This window comes from Cynocephalus volans, chromosome 4 (genome assembly GCF_027409185.1).
Source record: "Cynocephalus volans isolate mCynVol1 chromosome 4, mCynVol1.pri, whole genome shotgun sequence".
NCBI lineage: Eukaryota > Metazoa > Chordata > Mammalia > Dermoptera > Cynocephalidae > Cynocephalus > Cynocephalus volans.
Window position 1 is genome coordinate 159,175,554 of NC_084463.1, and position 16,026 is coordinate 159,191,579.

Here is a 16,026-nt window from a genome sequence, read left to right on the forward strand (position 1 = left end):
TCTTTCTTGGCATCCAGCTTACTTGAAGTATTTGGTTTTTCAGGTTTGTTGAGATTTAAACTCATCAGTTGGCAGAGATTTAATGTTGATGGTAAATGCAAATAGAAATGAACCCATCTGGAAGCATTAAAGAGACAGGTAAACATGCTTTCTTTAAAAAGGAAAGAACAACTGTTTTTAATTTGTAGGAGTAAATATGATACTTCATTTTAAGATAGTTAAAAAGCAGTGAATTTTAAAATTCTGGTCTTAAGTTAGTGAGTTACTACTGCCTGTTAGCCACTAAATTCTTTTTTTTTTTTTGTAAGATGACCGGTAAGGGGATCTTAACCCTTGGCTTGGTGTTGTCAGCACAACGCTCAGCCAGTGAGCGAACCAGCCATCCCTATATAGGATCCAAACCCGTGGCCTTGGTATTATCAGCACCACACTCTCCCGAGTGAGCCACGGGCCGGCCCTAGCCACTAAGTTCTGCCTTGGGGTTAATTTGCTCTATATGTGTTACTGAATAGTTTTCCTAAACTACTACTTACAGATAAAGCTATGGCCCTATCCTTTAAAGCAATCTTCCAGTTTTAAGTATATTTATAATATTTGTGAAAACACTTTTATAATTGTAAGAAAAAGGGAGTTAATGTGTAAAGTTCAGTATATTTAGGGGCATTTTAGGAGGGTTTTGTTTTTCACATGGCTATTTTTATTAATTTTTTACCATTTTTATTGAAAAGGTTATTTATATATTATATGTATATATATGTTTTTTAAGGGCCGAAGATTGTAGTGAAAAGCAAATCTCCCACCCACCCCAGGCTTTGCAGTACCTTTTGCTGGTCCTTTTTGTTGCCATTTAATAAATGGGGGCACACTTCTGCACTTTGCTTTTTAAATTTAATGTATAGACTAAGTCAACATATATACCTGTACTTTATTCTTCAGGGCAGCAAATACTTCATTGTTTGGATATAACTTCTTTTTCTGACCGGTAAGGGGATCACAACCCTCGGCACAGTGTGGTCTGCACCACGCTCAGCCAGTGAGCGCACCGGCCATCCCTATATAGGATCCAAACCCGCGGCCTCGGCGCTACCAGTGCTGCACTCTCCCGAGTGAGCCAAGGGGCCGGCCCTGGATTTAACTTTTTAACTAGTCTTCTATTGATGGTCATTTAGATTATTTCTAGTATTTATAACCAGTGCTCTTATGAATATCCTCATATATGTGTCTTTGTACATGTGGTACATATGCATTTAAAATTTTGATGTATGTTGCCAAATTTAGAGTAGTGTAATTTTAGAAGATGGAAGATTTCTCATGTAGTCTTTTTTCCCAATGGATTATGTGGGTTTTTTTTAAGTATTCAGGGTCAACTTTGCATATTTGCCAGTTAGATATTTTTTAATACTCTTATTAGTGACTAACTCCTCAAAATGCAGTTGAAAATGGTTAAAAGTAAATATTCAGTAGTACTCAGAAACCTATTTTCCTTTTCCCCCACGGAGTGGCAGAGGAGCATCATCTGTTCTTAAGTCTATGCTTGTTTTAAAATGCTAGGGGTTCCTGTTTTCTTCCTTTGAAGGTGAGAACGTTTGAGTAAAAAAAAAAAAAAAAAAAATGATTAGCTTTTAAAATCGCACCTTGAAAAATGAAATAAGGTTTTACTGCCAGGTGAGTGAAAACAATAATTGGAAATAAAGATTTGGGTTTTCTCCCTTGCTAAACCCAATGAAATTATAATGCGTGGCTCCCAACCACCCCACCCTCCCAAAAAAGAAAGTTAAAGTTAAATTCCTGTGTGAGGTTGTCAAATTCTCATGCTGTATATTTTCTTTCAGATTCCTTTGTTTCTTCCTCTTCCTCTCAGCCTGTATCTCTATTTTCGACCTCACAAGGCAAGTCTGTAATTTTTTGTGTGCATTAATAAAAGAAAAATGTTGAGAAAGAGGCTGTAACTGGGGATATGAGACACAAGTCTTTTATAGCCCCCAAATCCCTTAAAATAAAAACTAATTATAAGCCAGTCCTTTCTATTTAGTAGTTTTTAATGGGTATCCTGTAACGGTTAAAAAAAAAAAAATAGAATGAGGCTGGGTGGACCCTTTAACATAGCATAAGTTTTAGTTGTAGTTTTGAGCATTTCTTAAAAATTAAAAATTTGCTGGCTGAATTTGGAGCAGATAGAATTGTGGCTCAGAAAACACTTGCCCCCACGATGCATTTAACTTATTGACTTGCAGTTATGTAACTGGTTCACAGAGGGTAGTGGATTTGGAAAAACAGTATAAAAGTGTGCTTCCACAATAAAAATACCAACCTAGCTACAGTGTTTTAATGTGAATTTATCTGAGATTTCTCCTAAGAGCTAGGATAGTTCCAAATTGCCTAGGAACATTGAACAGGTCAGTTGACTTTTTGGCAAGTGACGCTTCTTGTCCTAGAGATTAAGTTTTGTTTTTGTTTTTTTTCATCTGTCAGTGGGGAAGGGAATCTTGAGTTTGTGGGGGTAGCACTGCCAAGAATCTGAAAGAGGGAGCACTGTGTGTTTCATTGATTTATACTAATAATAAAGCACTATTTCATGTGTGCTGTTGTACTAGACCCCAAATATAGGTCAATGGGAAAACCTTTATTTTATTTATTTTTTTTTTTTTATTTTTTATTTTTTTTTTTTGTCTTTTTCATGACCAGCACTCAGCCAGTGAGCGCACTGGCCATTCCTATGTGGGATCCGAACCCGCGGCGGGAGAGTCGCCGCGCTCCCAGCGCAGCACTCTACCAAGTGCGCCACGGGCTCGGCCCGGAAAACCTTTATTTTAAAAAGGAAAAAAAAAAAAGATAATTAAAATCACTAGCTAGATCTAAGAAGCCCTGTGCAAATAGTTTATTGTCCCAGCAGGAATTATCTAGCTGCAAAGTCTAGATGCCGGTTTGTTAGGAAGACTTTAATCTTACAAGAAGAAAAACATAATGGGATAAAATTAATGTCGTCAAATTTTTGCCTGGTTTAATCTACTTCTTAGGAAACATGATAGTCAATTTGTTACTTTTAATTTAAACTGATAACATTAGAGCCCCTAACTCCTTTATGATGTGTCTCATAGTGGGAATTTAGCTATCTTGTGGGTCAAATCATGACCTTTCAAATGAGCATTTATATTAAAAAATAGAAATTTTGTGAAATATATCAAGTAGTTTGTTCTTGACATTTGGAACCTGACCAGATTGATTATTTTAAGAGGTTTTTTTTTTTTCCTCATGAGAAATTTAATAATTTAGGCAAATTAGGTATTACATTTATTCTACTCTGGAAGAAAAATATAGTATAAATAGAACAAATAATTATATTTTCTCTATTTGTATTTCAGATCATTAAAGAGTCATTCTAACTTCAAGTCACTTTTTTCACTTAAAGGACATAGCTGATATCCTAAATAATGTAACAATGCAACTGATGCACAACATAACTAATGTATGAAGTATTGAAAAAATAATTTTAATTATTTTAAAATAATTTTAAGCTGTAAGCTTAAATTTTTTTATAATCCTTGTTAGCAAAAATTACATGTACATTCAAATAGAATGGAGGTAAATAAAATGGGTTTTTCTAATTAAAAACTAATGTTTAAGTAGACTTCAGTTTCACAGTTCAGCATGTCAGAGTTTGTGAAAGAGCATACATTTGTCATTCTTCCTTTTTGCTTGCAAAAAATTATTTTTGCCAGTGCAGATTCAGGAGAGTGTTATTGTAAAGAGGCAGTTTAAAGTGCCATATCCCTGAAAGTGTTCCAATCTAGCTTCTATTAGTTGCATTTTCTCCTGCAATGAGACACGTAATGGAAAAGAGACCTAGAGGTGTTCTACATCATTAACAGGTCTAGAGGTCAGCTTGTTCAGTTGTTTGAGGGAGCACCTTGGCAGACAATTAGGTATGTTCTAGGATAGCCCAAACTGGTAGCTTCTAGTTTGCCTTGATAAAAATAAGGGAAGAGGAAGTTGGTGATATACTTAGTTAACTGTGTTAAAACCCTGGGGGAGGGGGAAGGGTTACTGGGAATAATTCAGTCCCGTGCAGGCCTTTCAGAGTGACTGCTGCTACCAGCATGAACCTTCAGTCCATCACTGGCACTAACCCAGCTAATCTCTCTTGCACCTTGAGTCCATCATTTGACACTAACCCAACTAATCTCTGGCTTCCATATCCTTTAGCCATTTAGCCTTGGGGGAACTGTACCTTATTTTTATATACCCAAACCATATTAAGCAATATGTAGCAGTAATTAAATAGGACATTTTTAGATTTAAGAATGATTTAGATTTTTAATCCTGAAATGTACATTTATCATTATTAGGTTACAGGGAGATTCATATACAAAAAATGTCTTTAGTTTGGACTGAGTAAAGGGCAGTTAAATTTTTCAAAAGTGAATTATGTGATATTTACAAATTGTACTATTTTGAGTATACAGCTACATAAACTAGAAAGTTAAGGTGTTTGATATGAATAGAATTGGAATTTGAATGTCAATGAAATAATCAGTTTCTTCTTAAATAAATTGTACTCCTGAGTAGGTCCTTGCAGTCTTTTGCTTATAGATTCCTTTTTCCATCAAGCAGAGTTAAATTTCAGCCTAATCCCTGAATATTTCAAAATTAGGGGAATATATTTTAATGATGTTTTCCTGTACTTTACAAAAGACATAAAGATATTGACGCAAGTGTAGCTATAGTATTTGGCTAATTTTTATTGAGCCTTTGCTATGCTCAGTACTTTATGTGAATCATCTCATTTGATATAGCCAATTCTATGAAGGAAAGGTACTATTTACCAGTTGAGGAAACTGGAGTTTAAAATGGTGAAATAACACGCTCAAGGCTCAGGGTCACAAGTGAGTAAGAGATAGACTGAGAACTTCAAAGTCCATTCTCATAAATGCCACACCTAAATAAAGATGATCAAGTAAACTAGCTGTATTTTAGGGTTTAGGGAATTTTTTTAAAGATGTCATTTTGACATTAATGTTAAAATCATGAGAGCAGAAGAGGCAGAAATTACTGTTTTGACCATATTATCAATATTAATGATATAATTTAGTAGTGTATGAGGGATGTACTCCCTCCATCAGACACAAACCGAAATTTGGTTTCTGCTTTTGAAATCTTTGGTAAGAGTGGAGGCTGGAAAATACTTTGATTTTCTTCAGAAAACATTGGAAGAATAATAGGTGAAAATAAGATTGGAAAAGAGAGGATCCATCCACCATGCAGATCGGAAGCACATTTGCATTGAAGAACATTCAATTTGACTAATGCAGTAGGCATCTGGAATAGGAAGTTACAACACTGAACTTTGGGGCAAGCATTGAGGGAAAAAAATTGCCAGTTACAGCCTTTTTTAAAAAAACAAAAGCAAAACATTTTTCTTTGTACAAAAGAGACATTCTGTTTAGGATTGAGCTTGGCTGCAAAGTGTATGCTGGCTAACTTCCTATTTTGATGCTGTGGCTGATTCAGTTGCTGATGCCGTTTTGCACGATAATTTGTCTTTCCTTCTTGTTTTGTGAATATGAGAAAATTCAGGTGTAGGAAAATCTATACCTGAATATTTCAAGCCTCCCTGGTATGAATATGCATAGTGTGTATGTGAAGAAGTAACTGAGTGGCTACTGCAGGCTGGCATCCTTTCTTCACTGATGTGCATAGTTTTCCCATGTTACAGGTATCCTTTTAATTTAAAGTAATGAGTTTCTTAAAGAGTGAAAATTAACCATGGTTATGTGGTCATTGTAACATAATTCTAAGCTATTCACTCTTTTTAGGAAGAACTCTTTAATATAGCATATAACATTCATTATTGCTTATTTCCAGATCACATTATGCTTTCAGTAACTAAATTATAAACACTTGAATAGATAAGTACTGAATCTTTGCTTTTTCTAAGAGATGGTTTGGGGAAAAAGAAAGTAAAAAGAAGATATTTTGAAAGATAGGGTAAACAGTATCTGAGGTTTTTTTTTTTTTTCAATTCAAATGTATTTACTTAATGTATACGCAGAATTCACTTTAGAAGATGTTTTTTCATTATGTCATTTTTAACTCCCCACATTGGTCTGTAAGATAAAATACTGTAGACATGGAAGAGAGAAAATTCTTCCTTAATTCCTATATCAGATTCACTAGTCAAATGGAGCTTTTGCCTTACTGTACTTTAAAATTAGTGAATGGAAACACTTAAATCAGGCACAGAAGAACCGCTCCTGCTACATCCCTGCTGCCTCTAAGTTGTGCTCTTGGACGAGACGATCTACGGTGAGGAGCAGCACTCTCTTCCTGTGCGATTTTTACAGAACTAGAGTTCTGAAGTATGGCTCAGCTCTTTCTGTCCTTCTAAAACTAACCAAATGCAGTAAAGCTGTGGTTCTCAAACCAGGTTCATCATCTGGGAAACTTGTAATACAGATTCCTGAGCTCTGTCCTTCTTAGGAAATTCTGAGTTAATAAGTCAGAGAAAAGCCTGTACAGTACCAGTAGTTGCTCTAAAATTTGAAAGGGATTGTAAAAGATTGTGCGAAAGGCTATTTTTGTGCCAGGTTGTTAAATTGTTCAACAGTTGTGCACTGAACTAAAGTATACTTTGACCTTGCTGGTGGTGAAGATTGTTTGCTGAAACATTTTTTTTCAGAAAAAGTTATTTTATCTTTCAACACTGGCTTAGAATTTCTTATATGTGGGACTGTCTTAAATGTCTTTATCCTCAGAACCTAGTACAGTTCTTGGGATGCTGTAGGCATTTGGTTTGTACCAACTGATTCAGAAGTTGCATCACCCAAAATTTTGAAATAAATAAAAGCTCTTTAAATTATTTTCCTTTATTTGTGAATGGTAGGAGAGAAAGTATCTAAAACTCTGAATAAGGATTTTCTGTATTATATACCAGATGAAGGTGGTATGATTTGACAATATGCCTTTTTTCTCTCCCCGAATAAAAAGGCATATGGTCTGAAGTCTATATGTCAGGAGAGATTTTTTTTTTGAGAATATGATATTTGAGGACATTTATTGGGGATTTACTAAGTGCCAGATACTGTTCTAAACAAGTAATCATTTAATCATCAGAGCAATTCTAAAGTTAGGTGCTTTACCATCCCCATTTTTTAGATGACATTAAGCAACTTGCCCAAGGCCATACCATTAGTAAGTGTGATAAAAGGACTTTGCATCTTTTAATAGGAATTTTTGTTTTGGGAGTGATCTAGAAATTTGGACCATGACTGTCAACTTAATTTCCTAGTCATATTGTCTAATATACATAAATGAAAACTTCTAATATTTAGAGTTTAAAAAGATATGGGTAGGGCTGGCTGGTTAGCTCATTTAGTTAGAGCACCACCTTGTAACACCAAGGTCAAAGATTTGGATACCTGGACTGGCCAGCTGCCCCCAAAAGTAAAAAACTAAAATAAATTTCCATCCAAAAGATATGGGTAAGCATGAAGCTCAGTACTTGATAAGTTTGGGAACATGTGCATGAACATTGTGGGGATATGACATTTTTCACCTCTTATCATGTATTGATTCCCTTTTTAATAAATCTATTAGATACATAATCTTTTTTTTTTTTTTTTTAAGATGACCGGTAAGGGGATCTTAACCCTTGACTTGGTGTTGTCAGCACCACTCTCTCCCAAGTGAGCCACGGGCCAGCCCTTAGATATATAATCTTATTTGCTAATTAGAGTAATACCATAGTTTTAAATGATTAGAACTCTTGAAAATGAATATACTATTAAATTCCATTGTAGCAAATAACTAATTTAGAAAATGCTTATAGTAAGAGTTTCTGATGGAGATTTGTTTTGAGTAATGTTGAAAGTCTCTTGGAGTGCATATGAAAGGATGGATCTTTTGAAGAAGGAAAGGTAGTAGACATTTTCTGAAATGTAAAATAACACAAGAGTTATTCCATCAGGCAGTTTTATAGTAAATAGTATTTTAAAAACAAACAACCCTCAAATTCCCCGGAGTTTTCTGCCATTTTGCCGGGTTCTGACTTGGACAACACCATTGCCTATTAAGTGCTATACTAACTAATTGGGAGAGTCTTTGCTTATGGGAGCTCTTCTAAAAGGCTTACTAGATTCTGGTCTTTGTTCTATTTAATGTTTTCATGCCTTTATAAACTTTTTACCTCCAGCCCAATGTTTTCCACTGTCTTGGTACAAGTCAGCTCTGTCTGAGTTTGTTAGGGTTTCAACTAGCCAAAGAAATTTCTTTTCATTTGCTGAAATTCTAAACAAGATAATTAAAATTAAAACACAGATGAGGATGCTACCTTATTTTTCTATGTGTGGGAAAGCTTGATTGACAAAAATGACAGCTAGCACCTGCATCTCACAATCAGCAAGGAATGCTTGCAGCATGGAGCTCTGTTTGCTTGCCCCCAGAAAACATTATCCACACCAACTAGTATATTAATGCAAAACATTATCCACACCAACCAGTGTATTAACTAGTATATTAAATAAATACTTAATTTGTATTTATTTATATTGCCACTAAGCTTGCCCCCAGAAAACATTATCCACCCCAACTAGTAAGTTACAAAATTATTATTAGGAAGCATGATTAAAGCTATATATATATTGAAGTCTGTCAGGAGATCATGACACTCAGTAACAGACCTGCTGGCATTCTGAGAATAGGATTCCCACTCTAATCTAGTTTTACCTCAGATTATTCTATACCTAACTTGAAACTTTTGGAATATTAAGAGTTCAAGGAAGATAGGAGAGAAGTAAGGCTTGGTAAACTGACAAGTTTGTGTCCTGCCAAAGCATAGACTGTTCTTACTATGCTTCCTCCCCTCAGCCCTAGTAATGTGGCCTTCTTTGATTAGCATTCAATTTAGGTTGCTTTCTTTTTCATTTCATAAAGCACCACCACCACCAAATCAGCAGCAGCAGCAGCAGCAGCATTTTGCTTATTGATTTTGCCATTGTCTCCCTCCCCCTCTGTATTATAAGCTCCATAAAGGCAAGTGCTTTTTTGTTTTGCTCACTGCTTTAAACCGATTTCTAAAACTGTCTGGCACGTGGTAGACACTCAATAAGTATTTGTCGAATTATTACAAATTCATTTTGTTGACTTTCATCTGTAAGATAATAGGTCTAAATCATCTGAAATTTTTGTCTATATAAAATATACAGGCTAAGCCTTCCCAATGGAGTGGAGTCAGCTTTGCTCACCTCAAAGTTCCATTCTGTTGAAGGGAGGGATTCCCAGTTTACCCTAACCCAAATTTAGTACGTTGAATGTTTTCTGGTGGGGACACTGACCGGCAAGTTCAGTAACAATACATAGCTCAGATTGTGGAATATTTCTGATTTAAATGTAGCCTATAGTGCTGGGCTTCATTTATATATACCCTAATCCAGTCATGCTGAATATACATACTATATAATGATGGATGTAGTAAAACATGTTAATACAATAGCATGTTGGTACAAGAGATTTTGGAGTACATGAGACAGATTTTCCCTGTGGATGGACGAGAATAATCCTAATCTCATTTTTAGGCTCAAGAAAGGTCTGCTCTGTCTCCTGAAGATCAAAAAAACTCTGGCCATGTCTTTTTTTTCTCTCATGTTGAGAGACTGTAACTAGATTTATAGAGGCAGTATGTTCTGAGTTTTCAGCTTGCATATGAAAATGGATCAATGCTTCATAATATCAAGTTTGCTTTGTGTGGATTATGTTGCTTTTGTTGAATAGCTCTACCAGAAAAGAGAAAAATACTTCCCTAGATTTCCCAGTCTCATCATCCTTCTCTTTGGTTTACCTTTACAGTGGAGAAAGTACAGTGATTGAAAAGTATTTGTCACGAAAGTTTTTTTGTCATTTGCAATTTGTAGCACGATACAGCTTTTCTATTTTGCCATTGGCAATTTTATGCATGTTTTGTAGGATAACTGTTGATTATTGTTTTGTTACACATTTATGTGTGTTTATATTTTTTTTTCTGTGTGTATATATATATAATTTTTAAAATAAAAAGCATGCTACTAAGCATGGTCTGACTAGCTAATGTAATTGTGCCCAGTAAACAATTCTTTTCTTTCAAATTCTGACCATAGAGGGATTGAGCTCTCTTTGCTCTGATGAGCCACCTTCAGAAATTATGACTTCCTCCTTTCTTTCATCTTCTGAAATACATAACACTGACCTTACAACACTACATGGAGAAAAAAGCAAAGTGTTAGGCAGCCAGCCTATTTTAGCCAAAGAAGGAAGTGACCGCGTGGCTCTTCTAGATATGAAAATGATGGAAAAGCCTCAGGGGACCAGCAGTGACATAGTGGACTCTCCAGTTTTCCTTGCAGCAGGAGTTCAGTGTAACCATCCTTCCATTCCAGCCAGTTTCCTGAAGAATCCTGCTTTTTCCTCAAAGGAAGTTGGTCAAATGGAAGAGCAAATAAATAAAGACCAAGAGTCCAAGAATCCAAATGAGGTACCAAGTAGAGAGGATAAAACTATATTGGATGCTGATGACAGGTTTACTTTGCTAACAGCCCAGAAACCACCCACTGAGCAGTCTAAGACAGAAGGCATTTGTACATATTCCTTGTCCCCATCTGAAGTTTCAGGAGGTAGTACTATTGAAAAGGATTCCCCTGAATCACCATTTGAAGTAATTACTGACAAAGCAGCATTTGACAAAGAATTTAAAGACTCATATAAGGGGAGCACAAATGATTTTGGTAGCTGGGCAGTGCACACTGATAGAGAATCATCTGTAGACATTTCGGAGACTGATGACAAAGTATTTCCATTGAGAAGTAAAGAGGCAGGGCGTTACCCAACCTCTGCATTGCTCACTAGACAGTTTTCACACACAACTGCAGCATTGGAAGAGGTATCTAGATGTGTGAATGATATGCACAACTTTACTAATGAAATATTGACTTGGGATTTGGTTCCCCAGGTAAAACAACAGACTGATAAATCTTCTGACTACATCTCAAAAACTACAGGACTTGACATGAGTGAATATAATTCAGAAATCCCAGTTGTAAATCTTAAAACTAACACTCACCAGAAAATTCCTGTATGTTCTGTTAATGGGAGCATTCCCGTCACTAAATCAACAGGTGATCGGGCAGAAGCATCTCTCCCACAAAAAAATGCTATTGCTGGAAGACCTATACCAGACTATCTCAGTTCCACAAAGGAAGTCAGTGTCAAAGGTGTGCAAGGCAATGTGCAGAAACAAGATGACATGCTTTCAGAGGCTGATAGTTCTGGTGAGTCTGATGACACAGTAATAGAGGACATAACAGCAGATATATTGTTTGAAAATAACATAATTCAGGCTGAAAAACCTGTTTCCCTTCCAAGTGCTGTTGTAAATACAGGTGAAAGAGAAATCAAAGAGATTCCCAATTGTAAGAAGGAAACCAAAACATTTAAAAACTTGGAAGAGTTTGTCAGTGACTCTGAGTCACTTCAGGTTCAGCCTGATATTCCTGGAAAGAGTCCAGTTAGTGAGGTGGCATGTTCACAGGTACCTGATATGAATGTCGTGTCAGATGTGAAGCAGTCAGATAGTATGAGTGAAGTTGCCCCTGAAAAGCCTGTTACAACTGAGAACTCAAAACTTCCTTCAGCAGTGTCTCCAAATGTTTTTAATGAGACAGAATTATCACTAACTGTGACAACTTCTGCCTATTTGGAGTCAATACATGGGAAAAATATTAAAGATATAAGTGATTCCTCCACAGAAGACATGATAGCAGCCTTTACAGAATCCAGAAAGAAAGGAATAGTAGATAAAGGTGAAGGAAATGCCTTTGAAGCAATATCAGAGAAGACAACAGACCTTAAAACAAGTCTTCCTGCAGAAGTCTTGCATGAAAGTGAATCAGGTGGTTCTGAAAGTAAAGACATTAAAACCAAGTATAGTGAACAAAGTAAAGAAGCAAATGGAAATGAGCTTCTGGATGTTTTCCCTACCAAAAGTACTCTGGCAGCATCTCTTGACTTAGAACAGGAACAGCTCACAATCAAAGCCCTTAAAGAGTTAGGTGGAAGACAGGTTGAGAAGTCAGCTTCTGCACAGGATGAAGTAAAATCTTCTTCTGAAGAAATACTCAAGCAAACTTTCACATTCACTCCAGAATCTTGCCCACAGAGATCGTGTGACATTCTAGAACATATAAATGTCAAGACCGCATCTGATCCTGAGACTTCCAAAAAGCCTGTTATCAAGGAAACTACTAGAATAGATATTATTTCCAGCCTTAGCAAGACTGAACTGGTAAACATGCATGTCCTAGCAGGACTTCTGACAGACTTCTCAGGTAACCATTTACATTAGAAATTCTGCATGTGGTTAATTCTGCTATGATTGATTACTTATCATAGTGCCACTTTCTTAGTCTCTAACTTACATCTATAAAATTTGGGCTATAATACAAACACCCCGTATGATGGAAAGGCAGATTCTTTTTTTTTTTTAATATTGCTTGATTTGGGATATCAATATTTCCCAAAGCAGTAGACCACTTTGTAAAATTAATCTTTCCCTAAAAATAGTTTTTTATGCTCCGGTTGTATTTCGTGAGTCTTCTTTCCTTGTAGGTTGGCCCTACAGTGGTTGCTGTTTTTAAGAATAGTACCAGGTTTTTATCTATCTATTATATCTCCATAATACAAAATAAAATAAAATAAAATCTCCATAATAGTCACACTGCTTAGCACTTGGGTTTTTGATATGAGCTTTGTGAAATCTATTTAGCAATCAAAGATAAAGGGATTCCTGCTGGAAAAGACAGTAAATGAAACTTTTAATTAACTTGATCATATACCACAGAGATTTTATGCTCTGAAAGTAGGTAACCAGTATTGTAATACTATTTTGTGAATAATACTTAAGAGAACTCATGCATTCTTCTACATTGGACCTTATTTAATACTTTTCGGGCCAAAACTCATTATTGGATGGTACTAGAAGCCCATTCTCTTGTCCTCTGTTTATTTGAAATTATCACTTTTCTAGCAATTGGCTTTCAGTTAAATTACTTCAAATGCTGTCTGTTCTGGATTCTTGGAAAGTACAAGAAAAAAAGGATATTTAAAGCCCTCCACAAGGGGCCCCCAACCTCTAAGTTCTGCGTTTACTGTATGGTCAGTGTTAGGTGCTACATAGGGATCTGTGGTTTTTAAACTTTTTTGATAATAGATCCTTTTTTCAAGGGAAATTATACATGGAGTTGTAATATTTTCAACAAAAATGAGATTTTTGTTAGGATAAACTTGTTTTATGTTTGATTATATCATTTACTTTTTCTTTTTTTGGTGGCTGGCTGATATAGGGATCCAAACCCTCAACTTTGGTGTTATCAGAACCATGCTCTAACCGACTGAGCTAACTGGCCAGTCATTATTTACTTTTTATAAAAGCATTTCCTTACTGCAGACCCTGGGCAGGTCGCTTAATCTTCCTAAATTTTAATCTTTAAAATGGAGATAGTTGTACTTAACTTATAATGGTATTGTGAAAGTTAAATGTGAAAATGCAGGTAATGTAGTGCCTAGCATGTAGTAAATATTGTCAGATTTAGCACCAAATACAGGGCCTGGCACATAGTACGTACTGGATAATTGTTGAATGAATGATATGCTAATAATTATCAGTGAAAACAGTGAGGCTTTTTGATAAACCCCAAAACTTGAAATATTAGTTGAAGATAGCTATTTTATTCTAGTAATTGAAGATCATTGAACTTGGAATAAGAAGTGCTAAGTTCTAATTCTTGCTTTACTGTGCCTAGAAGTATGACTTTGAAAAATCAACGTATATAACCTTTTGGGGCCTCAGTTTCCTTATCTGTAAAATAAGGATGTTGAAGTAGATGGTCTTTAATTATCATTTTAATAATATGATTCTCTGGCCCTGGTACATTCTAGATTTCTTCCTGAGTTGTTGTCAGGAAGACAATAGTTCTTATAATAATTCTTACAGGTAATTACTTTTGAGTGATGAGGCCAATAGGAATTAGGCTTCAGAAACTCCAGTGTCTGATTCTGGCAAATTCCTGCTTTAGTGTGACCTCAGACAACTAGCCTAACCAGTTCAGCATCTTCTTTTGTTCATATGATGATAATTATTTTACCTTGTTTTATAGTGTTGTAGTAAATAAAGTGCTGTGTAAATACTAATTATTAGTAATTCTTAACTGAGTTATTTAATCTAGTGTGACAGATGAAAAGGGTTATGGAAGTTTAGGATATTTGTCACCGAACAAATTCTGTGATTAGCAGATATTTTTAGATGATAATTAAAGAAGATTGGTATAATTAGACCAAGAAGGTAAAAGGTCTTCCTTCACAGGTTTGAAAGTTGAAAACCTTTTTACAAATTATTTTACTTTATGAATAAATCTTTTAAAATGTAAACCATTTTAGTAAAGTGCATGAATCTCTAGTTTTAAATAAGTGTATCTGAGTAGTCTTCCTTTCTAAAACAAGAACACATTTATAATTATGTTCTGCCTAAAGTTGTTGGGGAAAATAGGCAAAAGAAATAATGAAAAAAATAATGGTGTTTTATTTTTCTTTTGATGTTTTATAGTATATTATGTGCCAGTTCGTAGTGAAGCCTTTATGATGAAATTATAGTTGCTTAGTAATTGTGATATGCTAGACTCTAATAGTTTGAGAAAAAATTAGATACCTGCCTCACACACCTAACTTGGTGAAGATAGTTTTTGAGTTTTAGTATCTAGATTGGCAAGAATGCAAGGAAATAGGCATATAGCTTGGTGACAGGAATGTAAATTGTTACAGCCTTTCTGGAAGGCAGTTTGGCAGTATGTAACAAAGACCTAGAATTGCCCTAGTAATTTTGTTTCTAAGAACTTGTCCTAAGAAAAAAATTTACATGCAAAAATAGCTACAAAGATGTTCGCTGTAGCACTGTTTATGATAGTGGCAGATATATCAGTCCATGTCTTAACAATTAGAGATCAGTTGAGTATGTTATGACATAACCCTACAATAGAATATTTATATAGTCAATGACATCATTATGTGTTTTTTTAATATATGGAAAAATATAGAAAAGTACAAAGACATACACCATATTTTTTCCCCTTCTGTTTTTTCCATATTTCTATATGTAGAATTAACTTCTATTAATTGTTAACATTGGTAGTCCTGTTTGTTTCCAAACTGAAGGACCCTTTGATAAACACCTGACCTATTCCCTTCCCCAGAGACCATCATTGGTACATCCTTCTGGTTTATTTTAAATAAATGTGTATGTATATAGTGTTGTTTTATATTTTTTAACCTTTTATTCATTTTATTGTCTTTGTTACAGTCTTTTTCATTCAACATTAGATTTTTAAACTTCTTTAATGTTGAGATAAATTACATAGCTGTTAAGATGAATTAATTATTGTATGAATATATTATTATTTCCCTTCTGATAAGGATTTGGTTATTTTCTATATTTTACTATTATAGACAGTAACAAAGTTAACATCCTTGTACTTGTCTGTTTTTACACATACGCACATCTTTTTTTTTTTTTTTTTTTTTTTTTGGTGGCTGGCCAGTACAGGGATCCAAACCCTTGACCTTGGTGTTATCAGCACCAGCGTTAACCATGTGAGCTAACCAGCCAGCCCTTATGCAGATATTTCTCTGGGATTGATGTGCCACTGCTTATCGGTTTCACTTCTAAGTATGCACATTATTCTTCTAGTTACTGTCAAAGTTGGAGTGTCTTTTGTTATATAAAACTTCATAATTTATTAATAAAAACTATATTATTGAGCACCTAGCAGTGTTTTTGCTATATGATGAATGCTTAAAGTAGAATAAAAGTTATAAAATAAGGTATATGGAATAATTTCCTATTTTGTATGTTCATACAATAAATTACATATCATTAAAAGTGAATCTATATACCTAGTACACACAGTGAATCTGAAGTAATTTTTAAAAACAAGGTCACAATGGTTTTTCTTA

The 16,026-nt window shown here is 34.9% G+C and overlaps 1 protein-coding gene across 3 annotated transcripts in view; it reads left to right on the forward strand.

Moving 5' to 3' along the window:
• RTN3 (reticulon 3) overlaps positions 1-16,026 on the forward strand; it is a 56,654-nt gene that overhangs the window by 14,597 nt on the left and 26,031 nt on the right. The window contains exons 1-2 of one of the 3 annotated variants that reach the window (XM_063093527.1): positions 84-138; positions 1,833-1,889. The exons of 1 other annotated variant lie outside the window; for it this stretch is intronic. In XM_063093527.1, the coding sequence (XP_062949597.1) occupies positions 96-138; positions 1,833-1,889 (100 nt within the window). In that variant the 5' untranslated portion in view covers positions 84-95. Of the gene's footprint in view, positions 1-83; positions 139-1,832; positions 1,890-16,026 lie in introns of those variants that run through there. One more of the 3 variants, XM_063093525.1, reaches the window with a different exon arrangement.